Source organism: Epinephelus lanceolatus, chromosome 14 (assembly GCF_041903045.1).
Source record: "Epinephelus lanceolatus isolate andai-2023 chromosome 14, ASM4190304v1, whole genome shotgun sequence".
Classification (NCBI taxonomy): domain Eukaryota; kingdom Metazoa; phylum Chordata; class Actinopteri; order Perciformes; family Serranidae; genus Epinephelus; species Epinephelus lanceolatus.
In genome coordinates, this window is record NC_135747.1 from 30,461,597 (window position 1) to 30,480,045 (window position 18,449).

Genomic DNA, 18,449 nt, shown 5'->3' on the forward strand with positions numbered 1-18,449 from the left:
GCACACCTGTTTCCAATGCATTTTACACCCTGATGAAGACTAGTCAAAACGTGCTGGTTTATCCATGTATCAAAAATGGATTTTTAACTACAGTCAGAGTGCTTCGGATGTATTTGTGGACTGCCTGCCTGCACCATGGACTTTCGCACTGAGTGAGCCGGCCAATTCTTTCATCTTTATGTGATTATTTGCCTTATGCTTGAAGAACATCTGATATATATATATATATATATATATATATATATATATATATATATATGTATATATATATTTTACAATTAACTACACAGGGCTTTAACCCAGTGCACCACTTCCCTATTTTTCCTCATCTTCCTTAAGCTTGTTGAGCTAACAAATATTGACCAAACTGACAAAGACTAACACTAAAGATTTCCTGTATAATTTATTTTATTTTATGTTTTAAGTATACAATATCATTTCAGCTCATTTGTTTATCTCTAAAGTTAAGTCTTCATTTTTATTTCAGTTCAGTATTTCAGTGTTTTGAAACACCTAGTTTTAGTGAACTATAATAACCATGACTCAGACCAAAGAGGACATTGTGTTGATGTCTGAAAGAAATTAATTCCCTGAAAACGTATTTAAGATAAACCATAACCATGACTCACCTAACCCCAAACCTCTCCTTAACTTTCAATTAACCCTAATCTTCACCAGAAACCTTAACCTTTAAATGGTTAACCTTGTGAGGTCTGGCTTTTTGTCAACAAATGGAGGATAAGTTCTCTTTACGTGACTGTGTGAACTGACAGCAGTGCTTCTTATGAACTGGGACTAAATCAGTGGTTACACTTTGTCTGTATCAGATATTTATACACTGTTAAGGCGTTGTGAATTCACGGTCAGCGACTTTAAATCCTAGACAACCAGGACTTTAACATCTTGTGTTCCTTTGGTTAATTTAGTTCAATTCAATTGACTAGAACTTTATTTATCCTGAAGAAAATTCTTGTGCCAGACAGTGCTTCAAATTACAGCAACACTAAGTACAGTAACCACAATTTAACGTTCATAACCACTAACAACCAGTGTGTTCCCCGGGTCAGGGTCAATCATTGGGCCCAGTTATAGAACAATTAAATATCTGGAGTTTGGAAATGGTTTGATAAGTAAAACAAATGGATTGGCATATATATGTTTTATGTGTGGGTTTTAAGGGGTATAAATTTGCACCTTTAAAGGCTTTAAATCAACATACACTTCTAAAATCTTAATATAATATACTTAAGACATTTTTAAAATTAAAAAACATCCTTATGAAGAACAGAAACAATATATCTTTATTAATTTGATCCCATATCTCTCTCACTGTCATAAAATTCCCACCATGTTGAAGAGACACTGCTGGTCACATCCTCATGTGCGTTACATCACTAGAAAGTCCAAGATGTCCTTTGTACAGTTCATCAGGACTCAAATAGACTACATGCATGGTGTTAAAATTAGAGCCCTCAGTGTCATGTCCCCTACAGAGGACTAATTTTTAAACATGCTTGGTCTTTACTTGAATATGTCTATTTTGTGCTACATTTTACCTCTGTTTAATTACAGGTCAGTACTTTTTACTCCATTACAATTATTTGACACTTAAAGTTACTTTTTACAAACTGGTGCATAAAAATTCATCAGGATGCAGTAATTAATTGCTGGTAGAGGCCCCTCAGTTCCCCTGTTTCATATGTATCCCCCTCCAATGTTAAGACATAGCATAAACCCTCATTAACTGACCACAGTATTTCCACTTCCACTTAAATAAAGGATCTGAGTACTTTATGAACCACTGAAAGTTGGTCAGAGTTGTTCCTCCTGTGTCTACATGCAAACATTAATGGGTCTAGATCTGAGTTTAGCAGCCTACAGAGTCTTTAATGCAGTCATCACAAATTTTTATGACCCCACAGCTGAGGTCAAAGCTGGTATTTAGTAATTATTACTTTCCCAGCTGTTTAAAAATGTGACATCTTCATTGTCATGTGATTGTCTGTGAGTGCTTGGAGACTCATTTCCCAATTCGATGTGGTGATGGCCAGTCATTGTGAAAGTTCCCACTTCTCATCATGGTAAGTTTTAGCCACTCTGGAAATTTGGCCAGTCAGTGCTCAGATTGTGTTGTTGCGTATAAAAGGTGGCAGCACTTGGATGCTTTATCACTTGAAGACATTGTTGAGCTACAACAATGCTACGCAAGGTATTTCTATTGTCATTCATACTTAGATATTTTCCATGGATTGCATTATTTTTTCAGCATTTCACTGTTTGAGATAATCCTCAGGCAGCTTTTGGAGAGTATTTTGTGTTTAAAGATGAATAGATGCTGCATATTTGAGCCTGATTACATCCTGAACAACTGTGCTGTCTCTGGGGATGTTTGCATCTGACTGACCCTGTTTCACCTTTCCAGGGTATTACAGAGAGCTTTGGAGCTGCCATCCGTGCCCTTAACATCACCCAGCTGACAGATGGTGTGATTAACAGGAGCAAAAGGATGATGCTGGACAACCTGGGCGTTGGGCTGTTAGGAACCAGGACAGCTGTCTTTAACAAGGCTCTCACGTACAGCCAGGTACGGCAAACTGCTCGACTGGAGTGGTGTGTACCTACTAAAATATGGCATATGACAACAGATTTGATTTAAAACACTAAGAGGATGGCTTATATTTTCTTCAAAATATGTCCTAGTAATATGTGTCTGTGTTGATCAGAAACTCAGGCACTGTCTTCTACAGCTGACAAAACCTCTAATTAACTGTTGTGTACTGTGATTAATTTCCCTTTCTATGGGATGTTGACACTATAAGTCTGCTTCCTTAGTCCAATTAGCTGATACAATCCCTTTTATGCTGCTATTTGTCCATCATTTTTGTTTGTTGAGCTCACATCCATATTTAATTGCAAACTTGTCCTTGCCTGATTGCAGTTGTTCACATCTCATGAGCGGAGCAGTGTTTGGGGTAGATCAGAGATAACTCTTCCTCCCCATTATGCAGCATTTGTCAACGGCGTCGCGGTAAGCTCAGTAAATAAGTGCATCATGATATAAAGTAAACATAAGCATGATATGGTGGTGGTTTGACCTGTGGTTATCCGTTCTGTCACATTTTTTAGGTTCACTCCATGGACTTTGACGACACTTGGCACCCTGCTACTCATCCCTCAGGCGCTGTGCTACCGGCCCTGCTGGCTCTGGCAGAGACGCTGCCCAGTCAGCCCTCTGGTCTCGACCTGCTGTTGGCCTTTAACGTTGGCATCGAGGTGCAGGGTAGACTCATGAGGTTCTCCAGAGAGGCCTACAACATCCCAGAAAGGTGAGGTATTTTGTCATATTAACCAACATCGGACTGTTGAGTGTTCAAGGGTTGATTCACCCAGATTGCTAAAAGAACAACACCTACCTCAGGTGGTATTTTTTTCTTGACAAATCATTTAATCATTCAGCTTATAAAATGTCAGAAAGTAGTGGGGAAAAATGTCCATCACAAATTCTGTTAAAGAAATACTTCACCCACAAAATGACCATTTGTATATCAGTTAAACACCCTGTGTTACCTTGACTTTGTTAATTTCTCCCACGATTCTACAGTGACTGAAGAATCCAAAAACTCTTCATGAAACTACTTGATGAATTAAAGTCATCGGGGTTCCTCGTGCAACATCAGCCAAACTATATTAAAACATCCGTTTACAAACTCCCACACAACTCATGCAGTAATCCAAGTTTCATTTATCCAGTCTTATGCTCTGTAGTCTGTACTCCCCAAACACACAGCTTTTTCCGATGAGGAACTAAAACTGACACTTATCTGTGCTCTCTTCAAAGCCAGACTCCATTGAGAAAAAATGTAATTTTCAGAAACTTTGATGTGTGAAACAGTCAGTTTCGATTTAACAAAGTCACACAATAACACAAACTAACTGACTGAGGCAGTGGTAGACCAGCAGCTCCTGTGTTCAGCGAGGTAAAATTACTGTTTTTTTTTTTAAAAATGAAGTCTGGCTTTGAAGAGAGCAAAGATAAGTTTTACTTTAGGTTAAATGGTACTGTTTTTGCAAAAAATGCATGTGTTTGGGAAGTGCTGATGAGCATACGATGATAAATGAGTTATTGAATTGAATTATACTGCACCAGTTGTGGGACAGTTTACACACCAATGTTTTAGGTGTAGTTCTGCTGTTGTTAACGGCAGACCCCTATGACTTCAGTTCATCAAGACTCATCAACACTCCAATTTGAGAGACTGAAACCAATAAATGTTTAGCATTTATGTTGGAAAAGTTATTCTCACATTTTGATTCTGAAAATAGCTGCCAATTAATTTTCTGTCAATAAGCTAATAAATAAATCAACATCAGTCATCTGGCTCAAATCATTGTCAGTTCAGTCTTTAAACTCAATTAGATCTGAATGTTCTCTTCATCTTTCCTTCTCTTTCCCACACTCAGATTCCACCCTCCCAGTGTTGTTGGCGTGATGGGCAGTGCCGCAGCCTCAGCTAAGCTCCTGGGTCTGTCCCCTGCACAGTGCAGTCATGCTCTGGCTGTCGCAGCCTCCTCCGCTGGGGCTCCCTTAGCCAACGCCGCCACACAAACCAAACCTCTCCATATTGGCAATGCTGCTCAGAGAGGCCTGGAGGCTGCTCGGCTGGCCCAGATGGGACTGGAGGGGAATCCCGCCATCCTGGATCTGAACTCTGGGTTTGGCGTTTACTACAAAGACTACAGTCCTTCACCCATGGAAGTTTCTCCTTCTGCTGACTTTAAATGGATTCTGGAAGACCAGGATGTGGCCATCAAGCGCATCCCTGCTCACCTGGGGATGCACTGGGTTGTGGACGCGGCACTGGCAGCCCGTGAAAAGCTTGAAAACACACTGGGGCACTTTGACCTCAGCCAGATCAGACATGTCACACTTCGAGTGCCTCCATCTAAGTATGTTGACTGCCCCTTACCTGCCACAGAGCACCAAGCGAGGCACTCATTCCAGTTCAACGCCTCTTCCGCCCTTCTGGATAACAAAGTAACAGTTTCTTCTTTCAGTGATGCTCAGATTAACCGGCCTGCTCTGAAGGAGCTGTTGTCCAAAGTGGAGGTGGAGACCCCGAAAGATAATCAGCCCAGCTTTGACAAGATGTACTGTGAGGTGGAGATAGAAACAGAGCAGGGGCAGAGTTTTACAGCCAGGTGTAATACCTTTTATGGCCACTGGAGGAAGCCGCTGAGTCAGGAGGACCTGGTGGAGAAGTTTTGCATGAACGCTTCCTCAGTGTTGTGCTCAGAGGGAGTGGAGGGTGTGATTGATGTGATAGGAAACATTGAGAGAGTGAGAAGGTGTTCAGTCTTGGGTTCATATCTGAGAATGACAAGTGGTCAACAGGAGCAGTTATACAGCACACAGAGAGTGTGATTATACAGTGTGTGATGAGGCCGGTGTAGTGAGTGTGTTATATGTGTGTGATGTCAAATAATACTTTAACTTTTCCACAAGAATCATAATGTAAATATTTAGTCATCCTTTTTCTTTCATGGACTAAGAAATAAAGGAACTGAAAAGTGAACTTCGTTGTTTTATTGCATTGTTTGTACTTCACCACAGCTGCTGTTGATTTTCTAAAATGTGATTAACATTGCCGACACAATGCTGATTGAATGCATCACAACATAATCCAGTAAAACTGAGTCAAACAGAAATTTCTGCAAAATAAATCAGACCATGTTGTGCACATTACTTCTACAAACGTGTATATTTTAAGAGCATCTGAACGTGCTTTTGATGAAGGAGTTACTGTGACACAAGCTCTCTAAAATGACAGCCCCCCATTCTTTTCTGTTTGGGTATTAGTGCAATTAAGCGAGTTTCAACACGTCCTTCACCATCGCTCCAATCCCATCAAATATCTCATGTATGGGAGCGTTGCACATGAATGCAGACGTGGTGACCAGCTTGTTCTTCTCGTCCACGTGGCTCTCGCCGACGCCCTTACTCACGTGCTTGCAGCCCAGCTGGTTGATGGCCGCTGCAGTGTCGGTAGTGTCAGGATACCTGAGAGGGAGAGAGAAGAAAAAGAAGCATTGCACAATATTTAACTGCTTTAAAGGATTCAGAGGTTTATATGTCACACACACAAACAATATGTGTAGTAAAAAGACGTGTCATGCTCTTTAGAAAAGACAAGTGTCACAATTCTAGGTCTTACTATACTGTAAAATCAAATACTCTCAAATTCCAGGCTACAAGTTTAATTAATTTATTTGAACATACCTAGAAAGAAAACACAGGGAAAAATAAATTAAAGGTTTAATCATTGTGCAGGGGAGGTCAGAAGACAAAAATGGCGTATGAAGATACCTCCCCCTGTTCAAATCTACAATCCTATATAAAAAGAATAAGATAAAAACAAAGATTGCATAATTGAACAAGAGTTCCAGACTAAGCAGTAATACAAAAATGTTAGAATATTTACAAGCTAAAATGCATTAAATATAGGAGCCATCCATGGAGTGAAATGTGTGTAGGTTGCTAATTTGTCCAGTAGGGGTCACTGTACTGTCATGGGTGTCTGCTAATAGAGGTAGGAACCATTCACTGAGGGACAGGTGTTGCTAGACTGGGGAAAACATCAAGTCAAGTGTACACTGCTCAATGTAATGGTGAAAGTTTGTACCTTTGGTTAGTGTTTCAATTAGGAAGTATCCTGTCAGTTCAGCCCCTCAGTGGCTTTAAGTTTAGGCTTAGTCGCTGTACAAATGATTCAACAAAGTGTTAAGAGTACTTTCACATTAGAGTCCTTTTCAGATGTTTTTTAAATAATAATGTAAGTGTAAGTGTTGATTGTAGAGATGGAAGTAGTTTGCTCCAAAGAGATGATCCTTTGTATTTCAATAAATATTGATTAATGAAAGTCCACGGAAGATAAAAGTCCGTAAGAGTGCTTTGTGGAATTTTTTTTTTTTTTTTTAATTTTATATACTTTATTAATCCCCGAGGGGAAATTCAATTTTTCACTCTGTTGTCAATTACACACAGGTCTGAACACACACATGCACAAACTGGACCTATACATGCACAAAGTGGAGAGATGTCAGAGTGGGCTGCCCAAGACAGGCGCTCTGAGCGGTTGGGGGGTTCAGTGCCTTGCTCAGGGGCACCTCGGCAGTGCCCAGGAGGTGAACTGGCACCTCTCCAGCTACCAGTCCACGCCTCATATTTCTGGTCCGGACGGGGACTTGAACGGACCTTGACTGTAATACTGTATATATTGTGTTCTTTAATACACATATTACTTGACTTTGTCAAATTCTGCTGCCTACATTACCCACAATGCATCTAGTCAGTCTTATAGTAGTATCATCCTCAAGTTTCTAGCCTGAAGCAGAGATGAGGAGCAGGCTACACAGGTTTTGTAAGCTGATTTCTTTTTAACTCCACACCCATTAATTCATTTTCAAACTTGACGGCAATTTGTCAGACTTCACACAGCTCTCTCTGGAGCCACAAAAGATTTTATACAACTGCTTTCACATATGCAGCTGTACTCCTCAACACAAACTTTGATGTGTAAAATCAGTGGAGTTCCCCTTTACTACATATCTGGGGTGCTCAGGCAAGTTAGACTCACTTCTCATCCTTCTCGATACCGACAGTGACCTCACAGCCGGGAAACACCTTGGCAGCCAGGACAGGTGAGATGCAGCAGAGGCCGATGGGTTTCCCCTCGCCATGAAACGCCTGCAGCGTGGCCTTGACCTCGTCATTAACAGAGCAGTCCTTCCCCTGCACTGCCCATGTGCAGAGGTTCTTCGCTGCCCCAAAACCACCTACGAGACAATGCAAAATTTCGGTTACTCAGGTTATTCAGTCACTCATTGGTAGACAAAGGAGAGATGCTTTTAGTCATGAATAATTACTGTTAAAAATGGCCACCAACTTTAGTCTCATGGGGTTTTTAATCAGGATGTACACGATCTTTTATCAAATTGAGTGCCTCGAGAACACAACAGGATGAGATCCTGGTGGTAAGGGAGCAGGCTATCATGTTGTAGTAGAACAAACCTGGGAATATAATGGCATCGTGGTCTTTGACACTGAGCTTAGACAGGTCCTGGATGTTTCCACGGGCCAGCCTTGCACTCTCCACCAACACGTTTCTCTTCTCCTCAGACGGTTGGCCTTTCAGGTGATTCACCACGTGCATCTGGTCGATGTTGGGGGCGAACATGTTGACCTGCAGTGAAAAAGCAAAGGCGAAGACTGGTTACAGTTTTTTTTAATTAGCAATTAATTGAAAGAAATGTCCATCACAATAAGTACATGAAATCCAACATGATGTTTGCTACTTGTTTGTTTGGTCAGACCAACATTTTCTAATCTAAAAGATATTCAATTTACTATTACCTAAAAGTGAAACAAGGAGGATAGTAAAAAGACTGAAACTTTGGCTGACGCCCACTTTATTTTTTTGTCTAACTTGGACTGCTGAAGCCTCATAATGGCTTTTGTTTTCCCATCAATGCTGCTTGTCCAACCCAGTGGAGTCCTCAGCACCAAACATAACTGTATTTCCATTTGCTGCAATAAATGATTAAATCTATGACAAGTGTTCCTGGCCGAAACTGCTTTATTCAGTGATTTTACCAGTTTAATTCACCTGGTCCGTTTGTTTAGAGAGGAAGGGACCTCTGTGGATGATTTGGCTCCTGGTACAAACCTCCTGAACAATGAACACTGAAGGAATTCTAACCAGGAGAAGTTTCAGCTGGTTGCAATCTGCAATCCTCACTGCTAGATGCCCCTAAACCCCCCTTTTAAAAAAGTTATACACAATTTGTGTAACTTCGGCGACCAGAGTCAGAGTGCATCAACAATGTGAATCACAGTCTGGGCTACATGACCTGACCCCAAACCCTGCAGCATGTGTATTAACTTTATGTAGTCACAAACAATAAAAATAATGAAAGAGCAAACATGTTGCACTCTATCAGGCCACACAGGAAGCTCCTGATAACAAAGTGATGTATATAAATGTGCATATATCTCAAATAAAACACACAGCACAGTCAATGCAATACTTGCAGATCAAACCAGTCTCAACGAACTTACACTTGCACCTCCTCTGCTCAGGTGGACCAGAACAGCGGAGACCTCGTGGATCTCACTGCCATCATAAACCCCGCAGCCCGCCAGCACCACGGCCACGCGCTTACCCATCTGTGTCGTGTAGTAACTTTTATTGACTGTCTGGACGGTCCTGGATGTCAGCAAGTTACGACCACAGTGGTGCAGCAGGGTGAGCATGGCGGACTGTCAGCGGAAAGGACGCCCCCTTCTTCTACGTCTTCCTCCTCTGCGCTAACAAGCTAACGGTTGGTCGGCGCCATCTTGTGTCTGAACCTGAGCACTGCTGCAACAAGTGGAACACTGAAAGGGCTCTCAACGTCTGTTTTGTTCGTATTAACAAGTCAAAATTGTTCTTCTTAACTATAGACGGTAGAAATAAAGATAAAAAAAAATATAAAAATAAAGTAAAAATGTCTTCGCAAGTAAAAATATAACGCGTTAAGACGACGGAACACACCCTGTTAACAAGTACATTTCTAAAGTCTTTTAACGTTTAATATTGGGTGCAACCATTTCACCAGTTTCGGAGGGGGAGCTGATTAATAGTATTCGGTTTACATTGTATTCACATAAGAGTCCACTAGATGGCAGAATTAAATTAAAGTACATAGGGCATAATGTTTACTCATCTATTCTGAATATGTGTTAGTGATTTGTCTTAATTCTCTCATGTTTTTTTTCTACTACTTTACTTATTAATTACTGATATCACTTGGTAGATCCGAGATTTAATAAGTCAGCAGTGGATGAGACAGAGCACATTTAAATATTGCTTTCTTTTCTTCTCTAATTTATTCTCATTTATTATATATATTATTTATTATTACTATTATTATTATTATTATTATCAATATTATTTTATATCTAGTAATTGATTCAATAAAATCTTAAGTTAATCCTAGGGTATTGGTCCCAAAAGTGACACAACGATTGTATATTTATTCATTTCTGAACTTATTTCCACATTTTATTTTATGCATTTTTTTGTACTAATTTATTTCCACATGTATTAATATTTATATATTTATTCATTTATTTATGTGTTTATTGATATTTTAAAACTTTTTCTTGCATTTAATGATTTCTTTTCATATTTGATTTTGTATTAATTTATTTACATGTGTATTAATATTTATGTGTTTTAAACTTATTTCTGCATTTATTTATTTATTTATTTTATAATTCTTTTTGTATTAATTTATTTCCACGTGTGTTAATATTTATTTATATTTTAAAACTTTTTCCTGAATTTATTGATTTCTTTTTATATTTAATTTTGTATTACTTTATTTCCGCGTGTATTCATATTTATTTATTTATATTTTTAAACTTATTTCTGCATGTTTGTACAACCTTACCAATGAAGCAACTTTCACGTGGGTAACTTCCGTCATGTGATTTTTTTTTTCCAAATCAACAAAACCACGTGACCAGTAATGAGGAAGTCCGTGCAGAGGGATCGTGGGAGCGCTTTCTGGCTGAGACGCTAACTTCTTCTTTCCTCTGTCAGTTTTTGGGGCTCTAACATGACTCACTCGGAGGCTGCTGTGTGTTTAAACCTGCTGCTGCTGTTTCTACGTGTTCTTGCTGAGTTCAGTCATAATGGACAGCAGCAGTGGCCCGTTCCCTACAGGTAGGAAGACATAAACCTTTACATGCTGTTTCTGCTCTGTTGCGATAGATTCAGCTAGAAAATAATAACGTATCTGTTTGGTGAAAGTTTAAACGTTAAAGTTTCTGACCTAACTTTTGATTGACTAAGTGTTCGGATAAGATTATTGTTCATTATTCGGTGTAAATGGACTTTTAGCTGATCTGAGGTCCAAGTTATGTGTGGTGCGTTCACATGACTTTGGGAACTCTGGACTCTGGAGCATCTCAGCAGCACATGATAAATCTAATTTGAGTGACGTGTGAGACAACAAGTTTTGAACAATGGCTGTTTTGAATTTGATCAGTGGGGGAAAAATAGGTACAATTACTCAAATACTTAAGTTTAATTGTTAAATACTTGACACTATTTTACTTGAGTATTTCCATTTTATGGTACTTTATACTGTGCTGTTACAACACTACATGTCAGACACATATATACCTTTATTTACTTGCTGCTTTCTAGATTAATTGTTACATCAATAAGACATGATTGATACCTAGGGGAAAATTCTCAAACTATCCAGCAGTATTTTAAGTTAATATATAAAATATGAATAAATTAAAAGTATCCCCACATTCACAGTCTGCAATATTAAAGTGATGCACACACATTAATGCTTCAGTAATCTTCATCCACAGACGGTTTGATCGTCGCCCTGATGTGGACTCTTACTGTGAAGCCCTCTACCCGTTCTGTCCCACTGGAGACAGAGATGGACGGATCCCCTTGATGAGAGACAGCGATGTCATCTCAGTTTATCGACTGCAAACACCCGTGTGGGAATTCAAGTATGGAGATCTGCTGGGGAAAATTGTAAGTACGTTTAATCCTCTTGTTATCAGCTGATATTTCACCATGTTGAGGTCACTTTCTGTAGAAACGCATCAAAAAACCTGGTGATGCTGCTGAAGATACATCATCTTTATGTGCTGTAGTTTAATTTTGGGCTTATTGGACTAAAATCAGAATAAAGTCTGAAAGAATATGCTGTCTGCATGTTGTAGTCCTGAATAAAATCACAAAAAGAATTAGTGTCATACTGGAATTTCTAACTTGGATACAGTTCGGATTGCAGTGGTATACCTCTTTCAAGGTATACTGTGATATTAATGTTGATGGTCATCATACTGTGTATATTATTTTCTAAGGGGAGACTTTTTCTACATGGACATCCATTAAAAAATGGTTTCAAGTTTCAAATATAGTAATTTAAGATTTGTTCAACCAGCAATAACCTTTCCATTTCCATTACTTCCATTCTGACTGATAATGATAATAATTCTGTGATACTGTGATATCCTCTGAGATGGTTATCGTGCTGTGAAAATCTCATACCGTTGCAACCCTAGATACAATAAGTTTAGAGAAGCACATATGTCCAGACAATAAAAAATAAATTAATAATAATAATAATAATAATTAATAATTTTTAAAAACTACTGGACAAGAGATCATCCAAGAGAGGAAAAAAATAGAGTCCACACACCAGACTATGCTCCTGTAAGTATTTCATTTAATTTAATTACTGCAGACTTTAATACAATACCCTGGAAAAATATCAATACCATTTTGATACCATGGAGAACATTGATATTGAAGGCATAACATTTAAAAAAGGTATTAAAAGATAAAAATAACAAGGCTATAACATAAGGACAGTAACTTTGATTTTCTTGGTTAGTAGCAGAGAACAGCAGAATGAATGTGAAAGTGCAGCTGGCACAGGTGTGTTGATACTGCAGAAAATCAGTATTGGAACTGTGTGAAATATTCAGAATTATGTATATTGATAAATGAATATTTTTGACAACACTAAAAATAATTTGTCTTTTTTGCTGAAAGCAGAAATTAGTTGGAACTGTTATTTTTCTTTTTGTATTATCATTATTATTATTATTATTATTAATATTATTAATAAACTTGAAAATCGTAGTTTTCAAGTTGAAATAAGAAATGTGTCACTGTGTAAGGATTTTGTTTTAAATGTAGCTTTTTTTTATTACGTAAAGTAATTCATCCTGTGTTCACTATTGATTAATGTAAGTATTAAAATTAATTAAAATTAATAAAAATAAATTAAAAAAATGAATAATAAACAAAATAACAATAATAAATAAAATTAATTAATATAAGTATTGAAATACAGCTTTTGAGCTTTTGTCAGTGAAAAATATTGGTAAAATATTACCAAATTACCAAAAACATAGCAGAGCTGTTAAAATGGAAGTGCAACTTGTGACTTTATTCATAGAAACACAGCTACTCACTCTCTCCAGATGTCTGTACACACACACACACACACACACACCACACACACACAGCTAATGTAATGTTTCTGCTCACGGTTCACAGCACATCATGCACGATGCCATCGGGTTCAGCAGCTCAGGAACTGGGGCCAACTTCACTGTGGAGTGGTACGAGTTGTTTCAGCTGGGGAACTGCACCTTCCCTCACCTTAGACCTGACATGTACGCACCTTTCTGGTGCAACCAGGGAGCTGCCTGCTTCTTTGAAGGCATCGATGACTTACACTGGTCCCAAAATGGCACCTTGGAGAAAATAGGAGAACTCACAGGTGAGACTTCATCTTGTGTCTTTGCTCATAGAGGCCAAAATAAAAGTGAGAGTGGACACCTGCGGCCAATTTAGAGTCACCAGTTAATCAGCATGGCTTTGGACTGTGGGGAAAACTGGAACCAAAGCTTGGACTCTCTGCTCGACACCTCTCTGGAATTAAAATACTTTAATATGTCTTTGTCCAGGAAACCAGTTCAACGACGTGGCCCAGTGGATCCAGGACGACAACGAGACCGGGATCTACTATGAGACGTGGACTGTGCTCTCCGACCCCGGCCCCAACGCCACAGTGTGGTTCGAGTCTTACGACTGCTCCCAGTTCGTCCACCGCACATTCAGGAAGCTGACCGAGCTGGGAGCCAAGCTGTCTAGCAGGTCACAAACCAACTACACCAAGCTTTACCTGTACAGCGGAGAGCCCACCTACCTCGGTAACGACAGCGCCATCTTCGGACAGCCCGCCCTGAAGAATCTGGCCGTGGACATCCGTAAATTTTACCACACGTTCAGACCGCACCAGTCGTTCACAGAGGCGGTCATCAGTCTGCTGGAGGCGTATGAGAAGGTGGTGTTGGACAAGAGCTTCTACCTCTACTACAACTTTGAGTACTGGCATCTGCCCATGAAGCCTCCATATGTGCGCGTTACATATGAAGAGGTGCCTTTACCATAACATAAATAATTAATAATGTTTTTGTTTATTAAGCCAAAACCAAAGATTTTAACAACAAGAAGCAAAGACAAACATCAGAAGTGCACATTTCAGAATTTAAAACAGTGACTGAGAAGTTATTTTTGCTTCATGAATGACCTTAACAAATTATTAATCCAGCTTTTTTCAACCATTTAATGCGCATAAAACATTTTTTATTTTAAATTGTGCTGTTTACATCCATTTGTCAGCTTGCAGTCCTCCTCTTCCCTCCCTCTGTTGGTGCACTGCTGCATTTGAAAGTCAAATCTTGAGCCAACATGTACGAGAAGTCCACTAAATGGACCCTGTGGTGAGATTATTTCTATTTATTGAACAAAATAGTGCTTGACAAATTTTCAGTCAATGCTATAACTAATTAATTGACTACTCTTTTTCTCTGTAAGGAATTTGATCAGTCTGTATCGACATAGCGGGAAATGTGTGCAAAGTTTATTCTCTACAGAGGTTTTCACTGGAGTTGGATTGCTAGGCAACAGCTTGAATCCATGTTTACTTCCTGTCAGATGATGTCATTCACAAACACAGCAAAACATTCCCACAGGAAATACAAAGAGACCCATTTACCAGGTTTACGATGTCAAGTTTGGCAGGGTCTATGTGCATGAGATGGGATGAGATGTGTTGTAAGTTTTTCTGTACCAGTTGAAGAGGTCAGATGTTTTCCCAGCTTGTGCAGGTACTTTAATACTGTAAACTACTCAGGTGCTGGAAGAAAAGGGATTCTTTTAACACAAAAGAGAAAAGAAAATACTTACTTTATGAATTTTTCCATCTATAGAAACAAACTACTCACAGTTTACAGTAGTGAAATAATTATTCCCTCCATCATGACAACTAAAGGACAGAAAACTACATCAGAAGTTTTTCTGGATCTGTCTTGAGTATTATGAATATCGTAACTATCCCATGTCATACTCTTAAACTATTGCAAGTTGGGCACTTCCCAGGAGAGGTTCTGAGATGTTTGATAAATACAAACACAAAGTATTGCAAATGCACAGGAAGTGACGCTCATCAATGTGACTCCAACAAGGACTGTATGTTCTGCATTTCTAATAGTGGTGTTTTCAGATTTGTTTTTACGCTTTAACTTCAAATGTAAGCACTAAAGATACTTTTTGATTAGGATTTTGCACTGATGTGTCACATTAATATAGTGTCACTTAATCAGCTCATCAGGTGTGGCCTTAATGTTTAACATTCAGATTTGTTCAGGTTAATTGTATGTATAGATTTTTTTTCCCACTGTTAAATATGTCAACTTGGTTTTCAATTTTTTTTAATTGCATAATATTTCACAGAGCCTACTTGTGCATGTTATTTAATAACTGTAATGTCTGGAGTGTTTAGAAAACAATAAAATGACATGCAAAGTTTACATTCACAAATTTTTATTAACCAGTATAAGATCACATGTCCAAAACAATAAATTTAATTTCAAGACAGGTGACCAGTTAAGCAAAGTAGACAAAGCATTTGTCATACAGAAGCAAAACTAAAAGGACAGCGTTGTCAACACCAGTTTACTCCTAATGAAACTTCACTGGAGGACTCTCTGTAAAAATCAGGTTCAAGTGACAGTCGCTGACGACACACCTCATTAAGATGCCTCTTATCTGTGTTTAACTGAATTCTCCCAATAAAAGCCAATAACAGGAAAATGCTTAAACCAGTACAGTACTGAGACACAACCTTCACTTTAGAGCTGCTGTCACTGCAACCGTTAAACACACTGCACAAATTCTGAGAGATAAATCAGGAGATATGTTACTGTACCATTGAGATGCTAATGCACGAGAGCACAGACGATCAGCACAGGTATCTAACGTCGGTGATAAAGACACCGATTACTAATCAATAGACTGTTAGGTCAGTCCAATCAAACTAGAGTTTGCACTTCCTGCAGCGTGTCTCAGTTTTAATCTACGTTACTGTTTGGTTACATGACGTGTAGTACGACAAGGATCGAAGGAATGAAGTCTGGTAGAAAACGAAAATCTACAGATGCCGTTGACATGCGGTGTGGTCCAAAAGTTTGTCCACTACTGATAACTTAACTTTTTTATGAAAATACATATGATATCAAATTATCTATCTTCTGATGACATGTATTAATGACATTTTTTAATAGTTTGATTGTGATTTTTACTAATAATTTCGTATTATTTGATTGACTTTCTACCCCTTTCTGCACGTTTTTCTAGTCTTTTATTTTGGCGGGTTTTTCTTTAAGCCTGAGAAAAGTTTCATCCGATGTTAAATTAACTTTCACATGAATTTGATCAGATAGAATCAGATCTGGTGACTGTGAAGAGAAAGCCATAGAGGTCAGCACTATTTCTCTTCCTGAAATTCAACAGCTGTAGACCTACTTTGGTTTTTTTGTGCCATTTGAGAGCGCAGGGTTTGATTTATTAACATGAGTGTAACCTTTAAGCAGTGTTGGAGAGATTACTAGTATTACCTTTTCCTTTCAACACATTACTACTAAAATGTCAGTAATATTACTACAGTTACCCCCAAAATAAACTTATAACAGCCTTACTTTTGTTGTCACCCCCTACTGATTTGAAACTCAACCAATTACATCGCTGACTTCATTTTCAAAATCATCGCACATGCACGTCACCAAGCAGCAAGCATGTCTGAAAGATGAAAACATTTACATTCAGGAGCTGAAAATATTGCCATTACTTATATTTTGTCAGGAGAAAAGATGACAAGAACGTCATCGTTCCAGTTAGTCGTACTAAGACTATTTCCACAGTGAAAAACACAACCTCAAACCTCCTGAAACACCTACTGTGACCGACAGTGCAATCACATAAAGCTTGCAGAAATACACCCTCCTTGTAGGATGGCTGTAGCTCTACCCTGGCTGAACACCCAGAACAGGATTTTAATCTTGGACAGCTGCAGGCTAACAGGGTTTCACACATATTTTTACCAATGAATTTTCCAAACTTTTCCACAAATTTTCCATAATAATGTATTCTGTTTGCATTACTTTTTAAGTAGTTTAAAACAGGTTGGCAGACCTTTGTGCCGCCTTTTGGTTGTCTTAATGTTTTTCCTTTTAGCATGGCTGACCACAGCTCCTCCCCCACGTTGGAAACGTCAAACGTTTTGGTGCAGCTAGGGTCTGCCTCTCTCTTGAGCCATGTTTTATATTTGTCATTTGAAAGCCATAAATTATTAAATTCAGTCTTCCCAGGCATTTGCAGATAAGATAACACTAGCACTTGCTAACTTTACTTGCTCATTAGACATTCCCACCACCAACTGGCTGCATATGCTGATGTGTATCATGTGACACTACTGACATTTCAACTGTCACACAGCGCAGCACGAGATTTTCAATTAGTGATACTAGAAACTTATTTTAAATTAAAAAAAAAAAGGTTTTGGGATTTTCATTGACATATTTTAAACAAAAGCCAAAACAATTTATGTTCAAACAATCAGTTAATTCCAAACCATTTCCAGACCAGAAAAACAGTTTTTCTATTTTCATAACTCTCCCAGGATGTACCTGACAGTGGGAAAGCTTGTGGCCAAAATGTGGTGGATAAAAAGTTGCCTATCTCCATGACTGACTATTTTTCAAACAGCTCCTTGCTAAAATACTGGTCACAAGCAACAGAGCCCTGATAAAAAATAATTTACAAGCTGTCCAGCCTCAGCTGCGCTTACCAGAAATCATCCTGACATTTACACAGAGGTATGCAAGTCTGAAATTACAGAAGTAAGGATGCAATTAACAGTTTTTGGGGGCGTAGTGAAAAAGTAATATACCAAGTAGTGTAACTAATTAATTTTATGAGGGAATAATGAGTAATATTACTTAGAAGTAATACATGTTTAAAGTAATGACTCTGTTGTTTTGGATTAAAATTAGTTGTTAAAATCTCTCATTTGTTGATGCATGATTAAAAGTTCATGACAGTGGACTCTAAACTTGTGGACCACCCACATGCAACAAAATCGTAGTGACAGAGGTGAAACTGTCAAATCCAGAAAATCTACTCGCGCTGCTGGTCTTATCTGCTTGCTGGTTATTATCATGATTGCTTCTTTTGAATAACTGAAAAACACAAATTAATTACAAAAGCAGTATCCATATCAATAAATTACATAGCTCATCTTCTCTAGTGACTACAGTATGAAAAAGATCCATCTAGTAAAGGATAACTCGCACTCTGGTTTTATAAAAGACACAAGCCGCCGGTTAAGGAAACTTCAAACCCTGACAGAGGGCGAAATAAAGAAATAAGTGCATTTCTATTCAGAATAATCAAACACACAGCATTTTATATACAGAATCCTTTTGACTTCCTTCTTAAAGGAAAAAAACTTTTGTTTCA

General features: G+C 38.4%; 3 protein-coding genes across 4 annotated transcripts; 2 read left to right on the forward strand and 1 right to left on the reverse strand.

Moving 5' to 3' along the window:
- The first annotated feature begins 4 nt into the window (after positions 1-4).
- On the forward strand, positions 5-5,573 carry acod1 (aconitate decarboxylase 1). Of its 2 annotated transcripts, none has more exons than XM_078174605.1 (5): positions 5-152; positions 2,423-2,584; positions 2,939-3,028; positions 3,127-3,326; positions 4,462-5,573. In XM_078174605.1, exons 2-5 carry the CDS (start codon positions 2,507-2,509, stop codon positions 5,420-5,422), a joined length of 1,329 nt encoding a protein of 442 aa, XP_078030731.1. In that variant the 5' UTR covers positions 5-152; positions 2,423-2,506; the 3' UTR covers positions 5,423-5,573. The 2 variants fall into 2 exon arrangements, with proteins under 2 accessions (XP_078030731.1, XP_033469396.1); XM_033613505.2 differs by lacking the exon at positions 5-152 and adding an exon at positions 1,971-2,209.
- On the reverse strand, positions 5,570-9,350 carry LOC117248439 (glutamine amidotransferase-like class 1 domain-containing protein 3, mitochondrial). Its single transcript, XM_033613528.2, has 4 exons — positions 9,116-9,350; positions 8,069-8,240; positions 7,635-7,833; positions 5,570-6,058 (listed from the first exon to the last, which is right to left on the reverse strand). Exons 1-4 carry the CDS (start codon positions 9,308-9,310, stop codon positions 5,863-5,865), a joined length of 762 nt encoding a protein of 253 aa, XP_033469419.2. The 5' UTR covers positions 9,311-9,350; the 3' UTR covers positions 5,570-5,862.
- A 1,205-nt stretch (positions 9,351-10,555) lies between these two features.
- On the forward strand, positions 10,556-15,463 carry cln5 (CLN5 lysosomal BMP synthase). Its single transcript, XM_033615961.2, has 4 exons — positions 10,556-10,766; positions 11,429-11,603; positions 13,143-13,368; positions 13,556-15,463. Exons 1-4 carry the CDS (start codon positions 10,660-10,662, stop codon positions 14,041-14,043), a joined length of 996 nt encoding a protein of 331 aa, XP_033471852.1. The 5' UTR covers positions 10,556-10,659; the 3' UTR covers positions 14,044-15,463.
- The last annotated feature ends 2,986 nt before the right edge of the window (positions 15,464-18,449 follow it).

Excerpts from the sequence above, each read along its gene's own strand:
- acod1 (XM_033613505.2), top strand. Across the intron at positions 2,585-2,938 it reads AGGCTCTCACGTACAGCCAG|TTGTTCACATCTCATGAGCG; the intron begins GTACGGCAAACT and ends GCCTGATTGCAG. Across the intron at positions 3,327-4,461 it reads GCCTACAACATCCCAGAAAG|ATTCCACCCTCCCAGTGTTG; the intron begins GTGAGGTATTTT and ends TCCCACACTCAG.
- LOC117248439 (XM_033613528.2), bottom strand. The coding sequence starts at position 9,310 with ATGCTCACCCTGCTGCACCACTGTGGTCGTAACTTGCTGACATCCAGG. Across the intron at positions 8,241-9,115 it reads TGAGCAGAGGAGGTGCAAGT|GTCAACATGTTCGCCCCCAA; the intron begins GTAAGTTCGTTG and ends TTTTCACTGCAG. Across the intron at positions 6,059-7,634 it reads GGTATCGAGAAGGATGAGAA|GTATCCTGACACTACCGACA; the intron begins GTGAGTCTAACT and ends TCTCCCTCTCAG.
- cln5 (XM_033615961.2), top strand. The coding sequence starts at position 10,660 with ATGACTCACTCGGAGGCTGCTGTGTGTTTAAACCTGCTGCTGCTGTTT. Across the intron at positions 10,767-11,428 it reads CAGTGGCCCGTTCCCTACAG|ACGGTTTGATCGTCGCCCTG; the intron begins GTAGGAAGACAT and ends CTTCATCCACAG. Across the intron at positions 13,369-13,555 it reads GAAAATAGGAGAACTCACAG|GAAACCAGTTCAACGACGTG; the intron begins GTGAGACTTCAT and ends GTCTTTGTCCAG.